Source organism: Pseudochaenichthys georgianus, chromosome 19, assembly GCF_902827115.2.
Source record: "Pseudochaenichthys georgianus chromosome 19, fPseGeo1.2, whole genome shotgun sequence".
Taxonomy (NCBI): domain Eukaryota; kingdom Metazoa; phylum Chordata; class Actinopteri; order Perciformes; family Channichthyidae; genus Pseudochaenichthys; species Pseudochaenichthys georgianus.
In genome coordinates this window covers 24,928,781-24,947,987 of record NC_047521.1, presented here as the reverse complement: position 1 = coordinate 24,947,987, position 19,207 = coordinate 24,928,781, and the positions used below count along the sequence as shown (strand labels likewise).

The 19,207-nt window shown below is 40.0% G+C and overlaps 1 protein-coding gene and 4 non-coding genes across 5 annotated transcripts; all 5 read right to left on the bottom strand.

Annotated features, from left to right (window-relative positions):
• Window positions 1-12,174: 12,174 nt before the first annotated feature.
• On the bottom strand, window positions 12,175-12,246 carry trnat-cgu (transfer RNA threonine (anticodon CGU)). Its single transcript has one exon. It is a non-coding gene; the product is annotated as a tRNA-Thr (tRNA).
• A 253-nt stretch (window positions 12,247-12,499) lies between these two features.
• trnai-uau (transfer RNA isoleucine (anticodon UAU)) lies at window positions 12,500-12,593 on the bottom strand. Its single transcript has 2 exons — window positions 12,556-12,593; window positions 12,500-12,535 (listed from the first exon to the last, which is right to left on the bottom strand). It is a non-coding gene; the product is annotated as a tRNA-Ile (tRNA).
• A 425-nt stretch (window positions 12,594-13,018) lies between these two features.
• trnat-agu (transfer RNA threonine (anticodon AGU)) lies at window positions 13,019-13,091 on the bottom strand. The gene has a single exon. It is a non-coding gene; the product is annotated as a tRNA-Thr (tRNA).
• A 345-nt stretch (window positions 13,092-13,436) lies between these two features.
• Window positions 13,437-13,509, bottom strand: trnak-cuu (transfer RNA lysine (anticodon CUU)). The gene has a single exon. It is a non-coding gene; the product is annotated as a tRNA-Lys (tRNA).
• Window positions 13,510-15,003: 1,494 nt separating this feature from the next.
• Window positions 15,004-18,040, bottom strand: LOC117465082 (aquaporin-8-like). Its single transcript, XM_034107963.1, has 5 exons — window positions 17,784-18,040; window positions 17,266-17,392; window positions 16,378-16,592; window positions 15,542-15,676; window positions 15,004-15,049 (listed from the first exon to the last, which is right to left on the bottom strand). Exons 1-5 carry the CDS (start codon window positions 18,038-18,040, stop codon window positions 15,004-15,006), a joined length of 780 nt encoding a protein of 259 aa, XP_033963854.1.
• Between the last annotated feature and the right edge of the window lie 1,167 nt (window positions 18,041-19,207).

Below are 19,207 nucleotides of genomic sequence, written 5' to 3'. Positions count from 1 at the left end.
ACTGGATAGAGCTTTGAAAAGAAGCAGGTTTTACGACGGTCGGTCAGTCGGCTGGCAGAGGAAGTGACGTCACGCGGTGCAGCTACGTCACACGGGCAGGAAGTAAACAATGGAAACTGAGAAATCTCCAACGAGGGTTTTGGGGGAGGTCTTTTCTGTGTTAGAGTTTTACTCAAGCGGCAAACTCTGGGGAAGAGCCGGGACGCCAATACGGAAGTGCCACACACTGCAGTTCATATATTGGCCGATAGGCGATGGCTGCAGAAAGGAGCAATTTCCATTGACCCCCATGTTAAAATTGTAGATTATCGAAATTCTGCTGCTGATCAGTGTTCCACTTGTGGATAATAGCAGGCTCCAGGTAACTCTTAGCATGCCTCATGAAGGTCCCATACCCGATGATCTCCAGCTGCATGGCTCTGTATATCTATGAATAAATAGAAAAAAGGAAACGTTTTTGAAAAAGTCCACTGCTGTCATTTTTCATATGCTATAGATGTTAGAGATGGTAAAATACCTTTCGTAGTTGGAAGAAGGAACCCCCAGTGAAGTATGTAGCAGCGGATAATTGTAAATTGCCAACCGGGGTACTTCCGATGACGGGCTGGCTCTCCCATTTTCTGAAGTAACTGCAGTTTGAACAACGCTGTGTGAACGCCACAGAGGTCCCCACTTTTCTTGTTTGGACATCACAGTCTGTCTTACACACTGGACATTTTTCAAACAGCTGTCTGAGGCAGCTTTCAAAAACAATGTACTTTACGTCACGGTGCGTGGATTGTGCCTGTGGTCTAATGTAACAAAAAAAAAATTAACAATACGTTTTAGATTTCAACTCTGAAAAACAGTAATAGTAATGTGTACCAAATGTACCAAACTTACGATACGTCGCATTCTTCTACAGTATCATCAGGGTGGTAACTCGAACCCAGAGTCTCCTCAAATTCTGTCGACGTCTCTGCTTGTTCCTCCTCCAACTCCAGTCGAGGTCTCTTGCGAGGTCCCAATCCTGGGCCCTTTATTGGTGTAGAGGACAAGGGGATTTCTGTGTAGGTGGAAATTTTAGTGCCAACACTTTTGAAAGACACCGTGGCCTGGATGCCTGTTAATAAAAAGGGAAAAGTGCATAAATACTATGTACATTAGATAAGACACTAATACATTGTAAAAGGCCAACAACTTGTGTACATCTGACAGATTAATTCATGAAAAATTTACAAACTAAAAACAGCACTGTATTTCTTGTAGTCAACATAACAGTATTTCTGTGATATACAATAATATCAAATAAGGTTTTATTTATAGAGCACATTTAAAATCGATTTTTGGTCGAGCCCAAGTGCTGTACATGTAATAAAAGCACAATCAAGGTAATGTATCTGTGATTTGTCAGTGTTATAGTCTACCTTTGCTTCTCACGTGTGCCGATTTCAGTGTTCCCCGGGCCAACTGTGTTGCAACAGAAATGGCGGACACTTTACATTCCACTGTCTCGTGTTCCCACAGACCGTGTCTCAACCCTCTGAGTTCCCACACAAACAGTCTGTGGACGGTCTGTTTCACATCCGACTGTACTGGAGCGGTGGGTATTGTATTCCTGCTGTGATGTACTCTAAGAAAGATACACATAGTATTCATAAAATTAATTTTGTATCCGAGGAAAACAGTCAATTTCATAAAAGCAACACTTTTACAATTACAATGTTCTACAGATAGTCTGCTACCTTTTCCCATGTAGCGTAATATTTCAAACTCTTTGTAGCTCAGTAGCATAGCTGCTAGGACCGCCAACTTCAATGTAATTATGTTTGGCGACTGACCGTATGTTAAATCAGCCAGAGTATACTGTCTATGAGTATTTCGTGTGTGTTTGCAGACGAAATTCTCCAGCTATGATTATCTATCAGTAATAAACACAGTTAGCTTGCCAGCTAATATGCTAACCTAATATGCAGTTTAACAACTAGTCTAGGCTTAGCAAGAACATCTTACAATTGCAATATTATACAGTTAGTCTGCTACGTTCGGTCATTCATTGTAGCTGGCATGAAAACAATGTTTTTCATAACATCTCTAGGTTAGAGCTTCTAGCTTAGCTTATTAATGGTAGCTCGGTAGAATACACGAACGGCAGCTGTAATTACTGACCGTACGGTTAAATCACCCGGAGTATACTGTCTATGAGTATCTCGTGTGTGTTTGCAGACATTCTCCTGCTATGAGATACATGTAAGGCCATGTGCTAACATCGGTGTTGAGGTCTGGGAATGCTCGTTAGCCCTCGTGTTTACCTCGGTAGCATAGCATTAGCATAGCATAGCATTTACACAGTCGTGGTAGATACATTGTTTGTTTTAAACAGAATAAATACACAAACCACGATGAATACTTACAGGTTGTGTACCCGAATCTCCCGCTGGTCCAAACAAAGTAGGAACAGCATCGTCCTCCAATATCAATTTTGCAAGTCTGAAGCTAAACATTGTTACGTTTTTAAAGCTTTTGGTCCGTGAAATGCCACGCACACACAACAGTACCGGCTGGTAAATCAGCTGGAACAGTGTTAAAAAGGAATGTCAACCACTGACTTCGTCGTGGTTCTGCCTTCGGTACTGCAAACATTGTGGATTTCTCCACACAAGACAGGCAACCCTCCGCGACATGACTGGATAGAGCTTTGAAAAGAAGCAGGTTTTACGACGGTCGGTCGGCTGGCAGAGGAAGTGACGTCACGCGGTGCAGCTACGTCACGCGGTGCAGCTACGTCACGCGGGCAGGAAGTAAACAATGGAAACTGAGAAATCTCCAACGAGGGTTTTGGGGGAGGTCTTTTCTGTGTTAGAGTTTTACTCAAGCGGCAAACTCTGGGGAAGAGCCGGGACGCCAATACGGAAGTGCCACACACCAGAGATGGGGACTCGAGTCTGCGACTCGGACTCGAGTCTGCGACTCGGACTCGAGTCGCACTTAAGTCGCACACACAGAGACTTCAGACTTGACTTGGACTCGTGACCAAAAGACTTCAGACTCGACTTGGACTCGTGTGTTGGGACTCGTGAACAATCATTGTGTTTTCTATGTTTGGCGTATTAAAGGTGGGGTAGGTACATTTGAGAGAAACCGGCTCGAGATCGCTAGAATTTGAAAATACACAACCGGAGATAATCTGCTAGAGGCTGCTACTTCCTTATAGAGCCGCCTCCTCCAACACACACGAACGCGCACATGACCAATGAGGGCACGAGATAAATTTGTGCCCAGATGGAAGGCTGACTGGCAGGTAGGCCATCCAGTTATTTTAGCCGGGCTCATTACGCAGACGTGCGCGCCTCTGTTGCTACCTCGTAGTAACACAATGCCACCGGCGGCACACCTGCGGCTGTACCGCTTGTAATTAGGTTCAACTACAAAAACTTCTAACAAAATGCCGGCGGCACCAACAAAAGGAGCGCACACTGCAAAGTCTGCAATATCAAAATCAAGGATGCTGGCGCAACAACGCCGAATTTCATCAGGCACTTGAAAACTCACCCGGAGAGGTCAGACACATTAACGCATGGACGGTTAGCAAACATGTTTAGCTCAGCATCAGCTGTGTAATGTTAACTTAGCTTGCTACTAGCTTTGTAACTGAATATTTGAAAAGATTAGTGAATTGCTTGTCACACTTGTTTGAGTTGAGTGGCGTTGACATCCAACTCTTGACATGACATAAAAAAGGTCGGTAACGTTAATCATTACCCGCTGCCACCATCTACTGGCTAACGTTAAACGTAGAAAAATACATAGTTACATACATAAATACATCTGTCGGTTTATAGGCAGGTTACAGGTTTATTGTTGACCACGTAACGTTAATGTTACAGGTTTATCAGGTTACCATTACACTGGGTTTGAGTGAGAGGATAGAGGAATATGTTTATTAATAGTAGACTTAAAAGATGTCATTAGAGACCCAGTGTAATTAAACAATACGGTTGCAGAGCTGTGCAGTATTCTTAACAGACTGGATAGCAGCAGACAATAGAAGGCTTATTACAACCAGAAGAGACATGAGACTTTTATTTTTTTTAGAGACTTGAGACTTGACTTGGACTCGTGACCAAAGACTTGAGACTTGATCAAGTCTCACCCCACAAAGACTTGAGACTTGACTTGGACTCGTGACCAAAGACTTGAGACTTGACTTGGACTTGCAAAAAAAGACTTGTGAACATCTCTGCCACACACTGCAGTTCATATATTGGCCGATAGGCGATGGCTGCAGAAAGGAGCAATTTCCATTGACCCCCATGTTAAAATGCCCAATTTTACAGCAGAAAAAAACATGTTTCTACCCCTGGCTCCATACATTTTTATTATCGATATAGTTAGATTCCACCTTCATGATTATGGATCTGTGAGTGAATTGTTTTCTAACGCGACCCTTTTATTTATATTAGGTCTTAAAGTTTGTGCATAAATTAGGGCGTGGTCACATTGAGTGACGGCTCTGTCAAGTGCCTGCCGCTGTTAGCTTCTTGTCTCTCTGCTAGCTGCTCCGTGAAGCTAGCTACAGGGACTCTGCCTGCTCAGCTCATCCAGGAAACACAACTTGTAGCCGGACGTGGTTGTTTGTTCTTCATGCTTATATATCGGATTATTGTGACTCGCACTGCGGTTAAAACAGACGGTGCATGAATGCGGTAAGTGAAATTCGAGTGCTTTATTTATGTGTTAATGATTTTAATCAGCTACGTAACGAATGGTAAGGCTTGGGTTAGCATGTAAGCTACATTGGTGCTAACGATGCTAATCGTAGCCTCCAAGTTAAAATCATAGACTGTATATATAAAGGTTAAAACGAATTAGACAAGCGTTAAGTGGGATAATACTGTTGAACAAACGGCTTCTGTTTGAGGTTGATAAAATAAGGTTACATCCTTGTAACTTAAAGATATTTTATTATGTAGGTAGAACTATATGCATCTAAGGTTAATTTAAATTGGCTAAGCTCAAGTATGTAGACAAGCTAATGTCGAAGTAGTGTATGTGAAATCAACCTCACAATAAGACGTGTGTATATTACAATTATTAATGTCATATTTCAAGATGATTACTTAGATATTACAATATGGTTGGTTGAGCTGGAGTTCATTATCGAGCTTACACGTTAACGTCACAGTCATCTGAAGAATGAACCCAAACCCTATTGTTTGTATTAATTGCATTACCAAATGGGTATCAAATAAACAGTAAGCATTGGTAACACAACTTCCAAAGTTACAGTCAAATAAAAAGGACCCTGACTCGGACAATACACAATCCAACATGTTCAACAGAAGAGAATCAGTTATATTGTTGTACACATGGTACTTTACATATATATATATATATATATATATATGTTTGTTTAAGGTGTCCAGGTGATGCAGACAGGCTGGACCAGAGAGTGAGAGACAGAACTGGACTCCTCACAGCAGAGAACTTCAGCTCAGGTACAAAGACTCTTTTTTCATACTGTACAAAGAATCAAGAAAGATATTGGTTTAAATGAATGAAGTATTGACTTGAATACACTGATATACATTCCAATAAACAATACTAAATACTAGATCACCTACACATAAGTTAAGTTGAGGGTTTATTCCATGCAAAAAGTTACATTTAGATATTTAGCAATATGACTTTGTCAGCTTTCTAATGTAATGTATTGAAGGCAAATATATTTAACACATAGTGAGAACTGCTACTATTTATCTCTCAATATTGTCTGTAAAAAACATGGTAAAAGTTATTCTTTCAGTGAGACAACAGAGCAAGCTTCTACAGTTGCACTACGTTTTGTAACAGTTAAATATTATTTTGATAATAACATATATTTCAATGTTGATGAACTTCATACTGTTCATTCATAATCTGATTGCCCACTGTTAATTTTTTTTAAAAAAACATTACAATTACAAAATAATTATATCTACAGCCCCTAAACACACAAACACACCGCTTTCATAAATAACACACTTGTTTTGCAAAAATATGTTTTATGTTTCCTGTAATTTTTGTTAGGAAGGACATGCCTGAAAGACACGACATTTTCTCCTTCTCTGAGGGTCAAGAAGAACATCCAAGAGGAACATTAAAAGCTGATGTTATGAGATTTTAAGACCAGTACAGGACATTCACTAAGAAACTACTTTTATTGTAAAAACAGTCAGCTGATCGAATGCAGCTATTTCCACATCTACACTCCATCCGCTGATTATTTCTATTTGCCTCACTTTATGAGCTTCACATCACTTGTGCCTTGTACCGCAGAGTTTGCAACGTCACAAATAAATGGGGCCAATCTTCAGTCAGATGTGAATGTGTAATCTAACATTTTCAGTAAGAATAATGGACAAAAGGAATGCAAATACAAATACAATTTATTGAAATGTGAACCAAAAGTTAATCAAATGTTTTAAATAAAAAGCACATATGGTGTAAACCTATTAAATGTATAAGTAAACACATTTAGTTAAATCAAGTGACAGACTAGGCCTGTGCAGTTGGTATCAGCTTTGCCTAGCATGGGCTCCTTCATCAGCCCTGGTCCTCCTCGCAGAGGAAAGACCCTCAGTTAGGGGTGGGCGATATGACGATATATATCGTCGTGACGATATTAGGTCTCCACGATATGCTTTTTCAAAGATATCGTCCTATCGTGATAAAAAAAAATAAAAAATAAAAATGGCGGAGGGGAAGAGGCTCTCCGTGCGCGGCGCAGGGGGCTATGACAGCGGACGGAGAGCCTCTTCCCCTCCCGCTCCCCCAGCCTCACCTACTGATTTTAATTTGACCATATATCAAGCCCGATCGATTTCACAATGTCAGCGCACCTCTGCTTTCGTTCAGTCCGAGTTGTTTGACACGCTCCCAAAGTCCCCGCCCCCTTTCTTTGCAGCGAGCAACCATAGGGCAGGCATTTCATAAAGGGGCTCCTTATGAAAAGACTAGCAAACGGTGGAAAGACATAACTGACGCTGTGGCGTTTTATGTTTTTCCCTTCAGTTATGCTAAAGTCTTTTATTACACTTCAAGTCTACTCTAAAGTTTACATTTTAATTGTTTGGCACTGACTTTTCCTCATTGATGTTTTATGTTTTACTTAGTTATGTTTTACCCTCCTTTTCATGTTTATTGATGTTCACTGCTCACTTGTTCATTCAGGGTTTCATTTCTGAAATAAAACCTGCTTGAAATGCTATTTTGGTCTGTTACTCCTTTTTGTTTTAGTTTCTGTTACCTTGTCGGTGCTTGTACTGTTAAGTAACTTGAAAAATAACCATAATAACCGACATGAAAAAATATCGTGATATATATCGTCTATCGTGATACTGCCTGAAAATATCGTGATAACATATTTTTCAATATCGCCCACCCCTACCCTCAGTCCTCTCCAAACCAACAGACAGGACGTCCATCACACAGAGGTTTCTCCCTGAAGTCTCTGCTGCTCTCTGGACACCATGCTGTCTCAATCCGTCCACACTGAATATGAGAGGGGGAAAATGAAAATAATAAATGCTTTAGACAATAAGAAACATAAAGTTGACTGTTGAGTTGCTCAGTTTTTTTAGATTGTCAATACTATTGCTGTATAACTAATATATCAGGTTAAGAGGCACATTCAAATAAAGATTGGTCTATAAATACATTTTGTCTTTTGAATTGTTTGTCTAAAGTCAAGGATCTAGAACTGGTACTTAGTTTGAATGATACAGTCTGGTTATTATGCTGTTTGGAGGAGGCCTCACAGGTAAGAGCACTAACTAGCTACCATCACATGCACCTTAGCTTGACTTAAATGTATTAAACGTATAGTTAAGTGATATCAAAATATAAATAACTAATGTCATGCAAACATTAATATTTTCTTGATTCCAGTGTTGAATTTAGCACAATTGCATACAAACGTTAAGGGGTTTTAAGATTCTGAAGTATTATGCTAAAAACTCAATAACTTAGATTATTATTTATAGTTTTGCTGAATAGTTTCATGTCCGCTTACCTTAGAAAGGTAAAATGCGACGGCAGCGTGCAGATGGGGAGCATGTTAGCTTAGCTTGGTAGCTTCAGCTAGCTCTGGAACTTCCAGCTCGGTGGCAGCAGGTCCCGCCTCGGCTCCGCCTCTTTGCCCTTATTTGGAGCAGGCTGGAGTTGAACTCTGACGTCACTGTTGAGCCGTTAGTGGCCGACTCCGCCTACTAAGGGCTTTACGACAACTCTGCAGAATCCTATGGGTGACGTCACGGAGCCTACGTCCATTTATATATACAGTCTATGGTTTTACTCCCTACAGGGTGTACTTTGAGGGGTTTTGACTTTGCAGACTGTTTACATGCATGGACACCTTCATAACACAAAAGGAGACGGGTAATAACCGGAAAAGCATGCAATGGGCCCTTTAACATCACTGCTTGTTCGTAGCTGTTAATACAGGTCCCAAAGATTCATTTAGCATATTTAGAAAGTATGCAAAAAAACACAACAGTGGCAACAGATAACCCACAAGTACCACTACACCACAAGCACTGCAGCACAAGAATCACATGTTTAATTAAAGGCTGAAGTTAGCATTAATAACTGGCTGTTAGTATCCTTTGGTAACTAAACAGGAGTAGTCTAACAGCTAACTGCAGTTAGCTGCTATAAACAACATGACAAGCTTGGCACTTTAGCGCAACTCAAACGGTGTGTTATACTTTGAAAAAGAGTTAATTTGACACTTTAGGGAGACTGTTTAGGGAGAGATGAACTTAGCTAGCAGCCTAACAGCGTTAGCCCGTTAGCATTGCGCTAACGGGCTAACGCTGTTAGGCTGCTAGCTAACCTATGGGGCTACCGCAACGATGCTAGCTGTTAGCCCGTTAGCACAATGCTAACGGGCTAAGACTGGATACGCTGCTAAGCTGTATCCTTTAATGTGTAAATAAATATCAGTTGTCACGCCAGTAAACAGTCTATGAACAAACTCAAACGGTGAGTTATATTTTTTAAAAGAGTTCATTTGACACTTTAAACTGAAACTTACCTAGCAGAAGTCAGAAGTCAGAGCAGAATAAATCTCCCGGGCTTGGTGTGACGCATCTGCTATTATTGATGCGTTCAAGGACCCTCAGAAATGCTAAAGTTACCGATGAAGAGCGCTGGAAAAGAGACTAAATTAGAGTATTTTTTGTATTTATGTTAGATATTTGTTTAATAATATAATTTGTTTAACTCCACAGTGTACAAATGTGAGTGGTCAGGATCCATTATCGAAAACACCTTCATGCATAAGGACTGACATGCAGAAACAGCCTTGAACTTGTCAGTTGGAGTGATAACATCATTGTGTTCCATGACACGTGTTAGAAATCAAAGGTTTGCATTGTTCTGAATGAGAGATGAACCTCTTACATGTGAACGTTTTGTGGAAGAACCGTAACAGATATCTGTGAAATTTCAAAACGTGAAGCATGTCAAGGAAGTTGAGTATCTGAAGTGTAATTTTTGTGTACTTTCGGGTTAATAATGTGGCCTTTTTGGCAGCTTAACTAAAGGTGTGCGGCTGCTACCGTGAGGAAATATCTGCCTGAGATTACAATGGGCTTCAATGGAGGAATGTTGAAAGTTGTTGTCACTTCATGTCCTCAAGAGCAGTGGCGGCCGGCCCATAGGGGCGCTAGGGGCGCCGCCCCACCTCTTGCCAGATACAAAATAAAATAAAAAAATATATATTTAAAAAATATATATATTTTATATTTAAATTTTTAATTAACAAGGTAAATATCATACAATTGGTATCACAAAAATGTATAATCTACAATACAATCTCGTTTAAAATTGTGTTACGATGTCTAAAGTTACTGATAAGTCACCTGTTTCCTGCCTGGCCTTGCCCATGGTATTAGTTTATCATTACCGGGCAGAGCCCCCGAGCCAAACAGCAGCAACCAGCACGTTGCAAAAGTCTCAATAGTAAACTGTGCCGCTGAAACATAATTTCAGCCAATCAGCGCCGTCAAATATTTTGGTCACGTGGGCGCTCACGTTGGCGCCCATGTTGCTTACGTGCGTTGACGTGAGTTGTTTTTTAGACTCGTGAGTGACCAAGGTGACGCAGTATTTGGATGAGAATGGTGTGCAGGTGGAGTCGCCGGAACCTCAGTCCGCCCAAGAGCTACTCTCCAATCCTTTTGAAAGGAGAAGTTTGGGAGATAAATTGATACTTAAAGACCTTAGACCGGACCAACCCGATTTGTATATATCACAGCAAGCTCGTGAAAAAGACAAAACGTATCAACAAGGCTTCTCACATGGCTAGCTGGATGCAAACAGGTAAATGCTGTCTTTTGTTTCCCATCCTTGCTCTTCAAACAGCCGGGGACAGATACGATCTGTTCAGAAACTAGACAAAAGTTAAACAAGTACAAACCACAGACTGTCTGTGTCATGGAGAATACAGTCGCTGGTTTATTTATGTCTGTAGGCCGTTGTTGTGAGTGTGGACGGTCGGAGCATATAGCGTTAGCTTAGCCAAGCTCCATTCAGGAAACAAGCATTCTAAAAGGTTTTTCGCCTGCCGTCTGTCTGCAGACTTGTCAAAGCATTAATTCATGGTTTGTTCTAACCGGTATCAGTATGTTGTTACGTCGGCATCATTTAGAAACGTGTATTACAATTTAATCACGGTAAAATATGTTCATGTTGTTGTAGTTGTAGCTCCCGAGCCAGCGCGTCTTGTTTGAAAGATGCGAGCACAGATGGCAGCTGCGGTGAAACTCGAGCGACTAGAGCGATGCGATAGGAGCGTTGAGAGCGAAGCGAATATTCGCATCGCGTCCGGTCTGAACGCAGCATAGCGAGCTCCGCGCTGCACTGGAAACGCGCCATTACATCACCAGAAGTCCTAATTTAAGGGGTCATTTCTCCCAAAAAAAAAATGTTTACTCACTCTATCAATAGCCCCACCAAAAATATTTTCCACCAGCTGCCACTGCTCAAGAGGCATTTAGTTTAATTATTTTTTGCTTAATTATTTGTCATTTTTCAAGCTACAAGATGTTTTCCTACGTTTGTCATGATAAATTATGTCTCAGGAATGTAGGGTTTGGGAATTATGGCAGTTTTAAAAAAATATATGAAGGCAAATTTCAAGATGTCCTCCACTCTAGCTGTGACATCACGCACTCTAGTTAATGTTAAAATGTGAATAAAACCTCTAAAACAAGGTCTGAACAAATGTTAATATCTCTAAAAGTAAGAATCAGATTTAAAAGTTGTTTTACACGAATAATGTCAGAAAGATTTGTAACATGTTAAAGTTGGAATGAGGTTTCTGATTGAAAGTATGAATGAACAGTTAGCAGTTGAATCGCATGAAGATTTGTTGAAGTCTGAAGATTTCCCCCATGGACTTCAATGTTAAAGATTTGATGTATTATGGGATGTATCTCTGGAATTATGAAAGTTATGAATGAGAAAAGTAATAGCCATCGATTCCCGACCGAGCTGAACGTTTTGATGTTTGAATGGAATTTCTGCGATGTTCAATGCGGGAGAAGAAGAGGGCCAAAATACCGGCGGAATAATAAAAATTAAAAATGCGTCCATAGAAGAACAGTTAGTTGGAATGCTGTTAACAGCATTCCAACTAAATAACTAGAGAATGCAATTCCTGAAGAAATTGCTAGTGGGAATGCTTTATGCTGAAAAGCTGACGCTAAACTGCTATGCTGAAAGGTAATGTGTAAGAAGAAAGTGAATCATTTAGATTAAAATGAAATGTATAAGAAGAAAGTGAGTAATTTAGATTGAAATGAAATGTGTAAGAAGAAAGTGAAGAATTTAGATTGAAATGATACATGAACACTGGGGGCTTGAATGTGTGTCCGTAGAAGAACAGTTAGTTGGAATGCTGTAAACAGCATTCCCACTAAAAAAGTACTAGATCAAAAACACTCAGCTTTGCAACAGTTTTTTTGCTAAAAGGAAATTGATTTGACTCTTTTTTAAACCCTATACATCCTCACAATGAGTTTGGGTGAGTAACTCTGAATATAAACATAACTTTGTTTGAAAGAACATTGAAGAGGCCACTTTTGTGGTGGGATGTGAAACTAACTTCTTGGGTAGTCTTGTAATTTGGAGATAATCTCTGTATCAAAGAGGCACTGCTGGGATTTGAACCCAGGATCACCTGTTTACGAGACAGGCGCTTTACCACTAAGCCACAGCACCTATGTTACGTGTGCACCAACACACATGAGGCGTCTGCCTCATGTGGAAGCCCCTCTTTAGTTTCTCACCTGCTGAGCCCAGAGTCAAATGTTTCTCTGTGCACAAACTACAGGTGAACAGCAAACATCAGTCTGATTTTGGTGACAGTACGACTATCTAGGACCAAGTTAAAGTGGGGGTGCCGAATCCTGCAGCACCAACACCTTTTTAAACTTTCATGTTGCGTGCAGATGACTAGAAAGCTAAACTTCTCTGCTCCAGGTAAGGCTTGAACTCACAACCTCGGCATCACTCTGCAGGTTACTGTCTTATAAGTACCGCGCGCTGACCGATTGCGCCACTGGAGCACAAAATGGCAATAATATCAAAAACAATAGGCATTACTCTTGAATTTTCAAAATGTGTCTGTTATTATAACCAAACACTCTCCTATGCTCTAGACTAGAGAGTCTTTCGTTTAGGCTTCAATTTGTCACTAGAAAGTGAAATGGGTGCTTTTAGGAACACCCAACCTCTATAAATTATGATTTTCTCAAATACCGTTCTTTATATAGATATCTACCAGTGGGCATCAGATAAATCTAGATTAACAAAATCGAGTTTATACACGCAAACTAATCCAAACCATTACTTCAGAGGTGGATAACAGTCAACTTTAAACCTTAATCTAAGCCATTTTGAAGCACAAACTATACCAAACATTTACTGTTCCATGTAATTGAACATGGTAACGATGAGAGGTTTATCTTAAAAGATGCTCTCTGTAACAAAGAGGCACTGCTGGGATTTGGACGCAGGATCTCCTGTTTACTAGACAGGCGCTTTACCAACTAAGCCACAGCACCACTTTCAGAAGTAGTTCTTCTCAGTTATGGGCTCAGCTGTTTCCTTTCATTCGTCCACAAAAAAATTATTATCAGGCTGCAAATAATATATATAATATAAAAAGTCCCAAATCCACTTCTGTATTTAACATTCGTCATCAAGGTAATAGGATGTGTCACAAAGTGCTGTCTCATTGTGTTTATACTTTTGAGATCTTGCACTCGCAGGTATTTACCAGGTGACATCAGATCATCTGCGAGGGTTCATCAATCACATTGGGAATGGCCGTTTCTCCTCCCAAACTAAAACCCTTACATCTGAGGAGAATGTAGCACAGATTTCAAGAGATGTTTTCTGTAACAAAGAGGCACTGCTGGGATTTGTACCCAGGATCTCCTGTTTAAGAGACAGGCGCTTTGACCACTAAGCTACAGCGCCTACTTTGCAAATGTTTTTTGTTAAAAGGAAGTTGATTTCACTCACTTTTTAAAGCCTGCAGATCCACACAATGAGTTTAGGTGAGTAACTCTGAATATAAAGAGACTTTGTTTAAAAGAATGATCCAGAGTGCACTTTTACCTGCGCAACATTGGATGTTATTGTGTGGACTGTGGTGGGATGAGAAACTAACCTTGTTTGGTCGACATTGTAAATTGCATTCAGTAATGTAGAGATTTGAACCCAGGATCTCCTGTTTACGAGACAGGCGCTTTTAGCACTAAGCCACAGCGCCTATGTTACGTGTGCACCAACACCTGGTCTGCCTCATGTGGAAGCCCCTCTTTAGTTTCTCACCTGCTGAGCCCAGAGTCAAATGTTTCTGTCTGCACAAACTACAGGTGAACAGCAAACATCAGTCTGATTTTGGTGACAGTACGACTATCTAGGACAAAGTTAAAGTGGGGGTGCCGAATCCGGCAGCACCAACACCTTTTTAAACTTTCATGTTGCGTGCAGATGACTAGAAAGCTAAAATTCCCTGATCCAGGTGAGGCTTGATCTCACAACCTCTGCATCACTCTGCAGGTCACTGTCTTATAAGTACCGCGCGCTGACCGAATGCGCCACTGGAGCACAAAATGGTAACAATATCAAAAACAATAGCCATTACTCTTGAATTTTCTAAATGTTTCTGTTATTAAAACCAAATATTTTCCTATGCTCTAGACTAGAGAGTCTTTCATTTAGGCTTCAATTTGTCACTAGAAAGTGAAATGGGTGCTTTTAGGAACACCCAACCTCTATAAATTATGATTTTCTCAAATACCGTTCTTTATATAGATATCTACCAGTGGGCATCAGATAAATCTAGATTTAAAAAATCTTGTTTATACACACAATGTGTGCTGCTGTTGCATTCAGCATGATTTTCAGCGACACGGGAATGAAGTAAAAAATAACAACTCTTCTGTTACAGTGAAATTAAATGTGGTTTTATGATCAATCAATCAATCAATCAATGTTTATTTATATATATGATTTTTTTCAATTTGCTTTTCAATTGTTTCCCTGCAGATCCTGAACCACTGCATCCTGGTGGTGATCGCCACTATGTTCCCGATGGAGTTCACCCCCGAGGCCCACGTCTCCCTGGATAAATTCCTCTCTGCAGTGGCCCTGTCTCTCGCTGACAGATACCGCTAAACTGCACGCGGAGGGAAATGCCACATGCAGGCCATCCTTTCACTCATTGTGAACAATTAGAGAATAAACTGCATGCAGCTCAAAATTGGCTTCTGAAATGTGTCTTTTAATTCATACAATACTTTATTTCTTGCAAGAGAATAAATGAAGAAAGCAGCTACATGTTTTGTTCTTTATTTCATAAAATCCACATGGTTTTCAACTCATACAGTTTGACACAGAAGGAAGGGACAGGGTTTGCAGGTTTATCATCACCTGCTGCAATACACACACACACAATAGATGCTGTTATGTTTTCATAACCACTCTTAACTTACTGTCACCCAGAATGAGCCTGAAACAGAAGAGAGGCACCATGAGTTATAATAATTTCAATAACACACTTTATAATAACAATTCAAATATAATAAAATAAATAGTCAAATGCACGAATAACTAAAGAAAATAATAATAAATAATATCAATACAAATACTAATAACAAATAATGACATTAATAATGATTTATTATTATTATAAAATAAATAGTCAAAATAATAATAATAATAATTATAGTTTGATTACTTATTTATTTAATAAAAATACGTTTTATTATTAAATACAAACATAAATACTAAATAATACTATATAATAATTATAATGATTACATTAATATTAATAATAATAATGCATTTTTTTGTACAGTTACATCACCAGTGCTTTAACCTAAAAGTACAACTCTTTGAACACTAATCTAGCAACTAAGCAGACTTTAAAACAAAATAAACGAACTTATGAAGTATTATTTATTAATTGAATTATGTTATTGTATCAAGCCGCTTCTCTCACCTGAGCAGAGCGGCGGCCACCAGGCCTCCTCCGATCGGTCCCACCCAGTAAACCCAGTGGTAAACCCAATAGTTTGCCATCACAGCCGGACCAAATGCTCGGGCCGGGTTCAGACACGTCCCCGAAACATCGCCCCTGCAACCCACAGGACAGAAACAATATGTGTTATTAATGCCAGTTGCTTAATTTGTTCAAACCTAAACATTTCTTATGACTGTAGCAGCAGAAATGATATAACGTTTAATCACCATTGTTTAATTCATGATAATGTGGTTATCTAAAAAATGTATTGGTCATATTAGTAAATACAGCCAGAGATGGAATTTCATACTTTCAGATATATTACATTAAAAAAATTGGATAACAACAGTGGAAGCTAAATTAATTTAGCTATTGACTTGTATTTAATTCAGATTCTGCCAGTGTCGATTCAAGTATTTTCCAATTGATTGAGAAATGTCATTATTTTAGTAATTATGTTCAAATAATAATTCAAATTTTGAATTACCCTTATTTTGAAATAAGGGTTTGTAAAAACAATACTGATTTAATTATGAAGAGAGCTCACTACTACAACTTGAGTGCTTGAGAAACGTATAAATGTCAATGTCTGCCACTTTTAGTAATTAAAGTATTTTCATTCTGGGACGCTTTTATTCAGTTTGAATTAAATGCCAATTATTATCAGTGGGCTCCTCCCTGCACGCTGTAAAGTTGGATCATAAACTTAGAAAGTGGCAACCGACAAGGAGCTGATAACTGTCACACATGAATAATTAACACGGTGTCTCAATGAACTGCTAACACATGTTTTGGTCATCGCCCTCTTATCTCACCCTGCCAGCACATTGATGATGACGGTGGAGCCCACCAGGAAGGGGGCCAGTGGGGTTTTGGTCTTCTGGTTGACAGCCACCAGCAGCACCACCATTGTGATCAGGCAGGTCATGGCCACCTCCCCAAAGATGGCTCCGGTTAGCTGGCTATCCGACTTCAGGATGTCAAACGCTGCTCCTGTGGCGTTGAGGTAACGGTCTGCAGGGACCATCATCTGGGAGAGAAGATTCACGATTTCTTTAGTTGGCTTTTCAGTGTGCTCAAACATGCATCCTTTCAGACAGCCTGGTCTTTTAAAAAGTGCATTCCCATGTTACATTTCCCCTTAAGCTTTTAGGGAATATGCATATGCAGTGTAATCCAAACAGACAAGGAGTCAAATCTTTATATTAACCAGCTAAAAAGCTCCCAGCAGAAACATATGGAAGACTTTAAATGCCCAAAGTATAAAATATAAGGTAAAGTCTTGTGTGCATATCCGTGTCACAGTCCACTTTCATGACATTTTTAAGAGCCCAATATCTTAGAACATTTTACACCCACAAAAAAAACCGCATTGTCAAATAAGTTGATATTAATAAGCTTAATACCTTCCAGCAAAATAAATATTGAAGCTTTAAGATGCCCAAAGTAGAAGAAACTAAGGGAAAGTGTTGTTTGCATAACCTGTGTCATTTCAATGAAAATGTTTCAAAGGACACGTTTTAAAGCAAACCATGAGGTTTAACAAAAAAGATCAAGTCATTTTTGTTTCAATCTATAAATCAATCCTTAGAAAAAAAAGCAGTTTCCTCGAAGCATTTCGGATGAAAGGGAACATCATTATGTAGAAGACAGAGTTGTTTCAGAGTATTTCACCTTTATAAGTTGATTAACTTTCAACTGACCTTGGCCATTCCCGCTCCCAGCACTCCTCCAATCAGCTGGCTGGCCAGGTACGGCCCCACCATCATCAGCTTCATGCCTCCACACAGGTAGATGGCAATGGTGAAGGGAGGGTTGAAATGGGAGCCACTAGAGAAGGAGAAGCAGCACAGAAATGTTCATTTCCTCAAAATATATGACTCGTCCAAAAGCATCTGACTTATTGCCATCTCAAAGCGTTTTCCCCTCGGTGGGACTAATCAAGGTATTCTGATTCTGATAATACACATATCAGACATGAAACAGTGAATACAGCACCTTAGGGTGAAGTGTTTTGCCCAAGGACATAAAGTTATGGGTACTTTTTACTTAAGTACATTTTGGTGCCCATACTTCTTTGCTTTTACATGAGTACAGAAGTTTAGTCAGTACTTCTACTTTTACCAGAGTATTTTTAAACACGAGTATCTGTACTTCTACTTGAGTAAAGGATCGGTGTACTTTTGCCATCTCTGGTTATTACTAGTCGTGACACCTTTACCTGATGTTATCCATGACCGCCACCATCACAGCCACAGCCAGTCCGTGCACGAGGGCCGGCTGCAGGCGTCCAGCCGCCGGAACGTTCTCAATGACGGACACACAGCCCACAAAAACAAAGAACATGGTCCCGATGATCTCGGCGAGGCAAGGCTGGAACAGAGTCTCGTATTTGTTTGGAGGTTTGGGCGCTGTTGGCTTCTTCCCCTTCTCCATCAGAGTGCAGTCTGTGTCCTCCATTTCCATTTTCTCTCCCATTGCTGCTCGTTGTATTTCTAAAAGACTCTTGCACCTGGCCCAGCCTGCAGACTAAGTCGAGGTGTTTATATGCATCAGGCACACACTGGGATTGCATTGCATCATGGGTTATAAAACATCAAAGGTATTAGTAGTTTCAAGATTCGTAGTATTGGTGCAATCCCCGCCCCAAATAAGTACTTTAACACCAGGCCAGGTGATCCAATCCACAGGTGGGAAGGTTCAAAACAAGACACAGCCTGTTTCAAAGTCAACTTGGGCCAGTGGGGTCATAAAGGTGGCATGTTTCATCGTCATCATTTTGGATGCAGGTATAAAAAGAGTAATAGGGGCCTATATAGATAAGATATAAGTGTAAATTAGACTTCACACTAAGCAATATGGGTCAATGCCTTTGTGCACTCCATAATCTTGCCTCAAGTACATTCATTCACCAATACATTTAATTTACTTAAAGATCAGAGAAACTTGCATATCTCTCCTACTCTATACAGCATTACAAATCAGAGGGAAATGTTTGGATTTTCCATTCCACTACATTTATCAAAGAGCTATAGCTCGAGACACTTAACAGATTTAATCTTTGTTAAACATTAAGTTGGTGAAGCTAAACAACAACGCACTGGCTTTTTAGCTTAGCGTTGGTATTGCCCAGCCATGCAAAGGTGATTTAGTTTGTTTGTATGCTAGGCCTTATAATGCTCATTTTCAGGTTTCAGATGTGTATAGTGTCTCTACTGTGACATGTCTCTATGCTTTAAAGGTCACTTATTGTGCGAAATCCACTTCCTCATGTCTCTTCTACATCAACATGTGTCCCCTCCTCTGTGGAAAGAGACTCTGAAAGTTTCAGGAACAAAGATTCTCTCTCTTTTTGTCCTGATCCATTTCTATAAAAACCTGTCTGAAAACGAGCTGATCAGATTTTGGCCACTTTATGATGTCATAACGATGTTTTGGCTTGAGTAACCATTAGCCAATCAGCAACCAAGGTGCTGTTGTCCTATTCAGCCACTTGTTAACAACCATCGTTTTTCAGACACGTCAACTCTTCCGAAATCACCAGCGGGGTCACTGCTGATGGATTTAATGTCGTAGAGGAAAACGTGATCTGTCTCTTCAATGTGTCTCAACCACAGACCTTATTTCCAGATATTTTCCAAAACC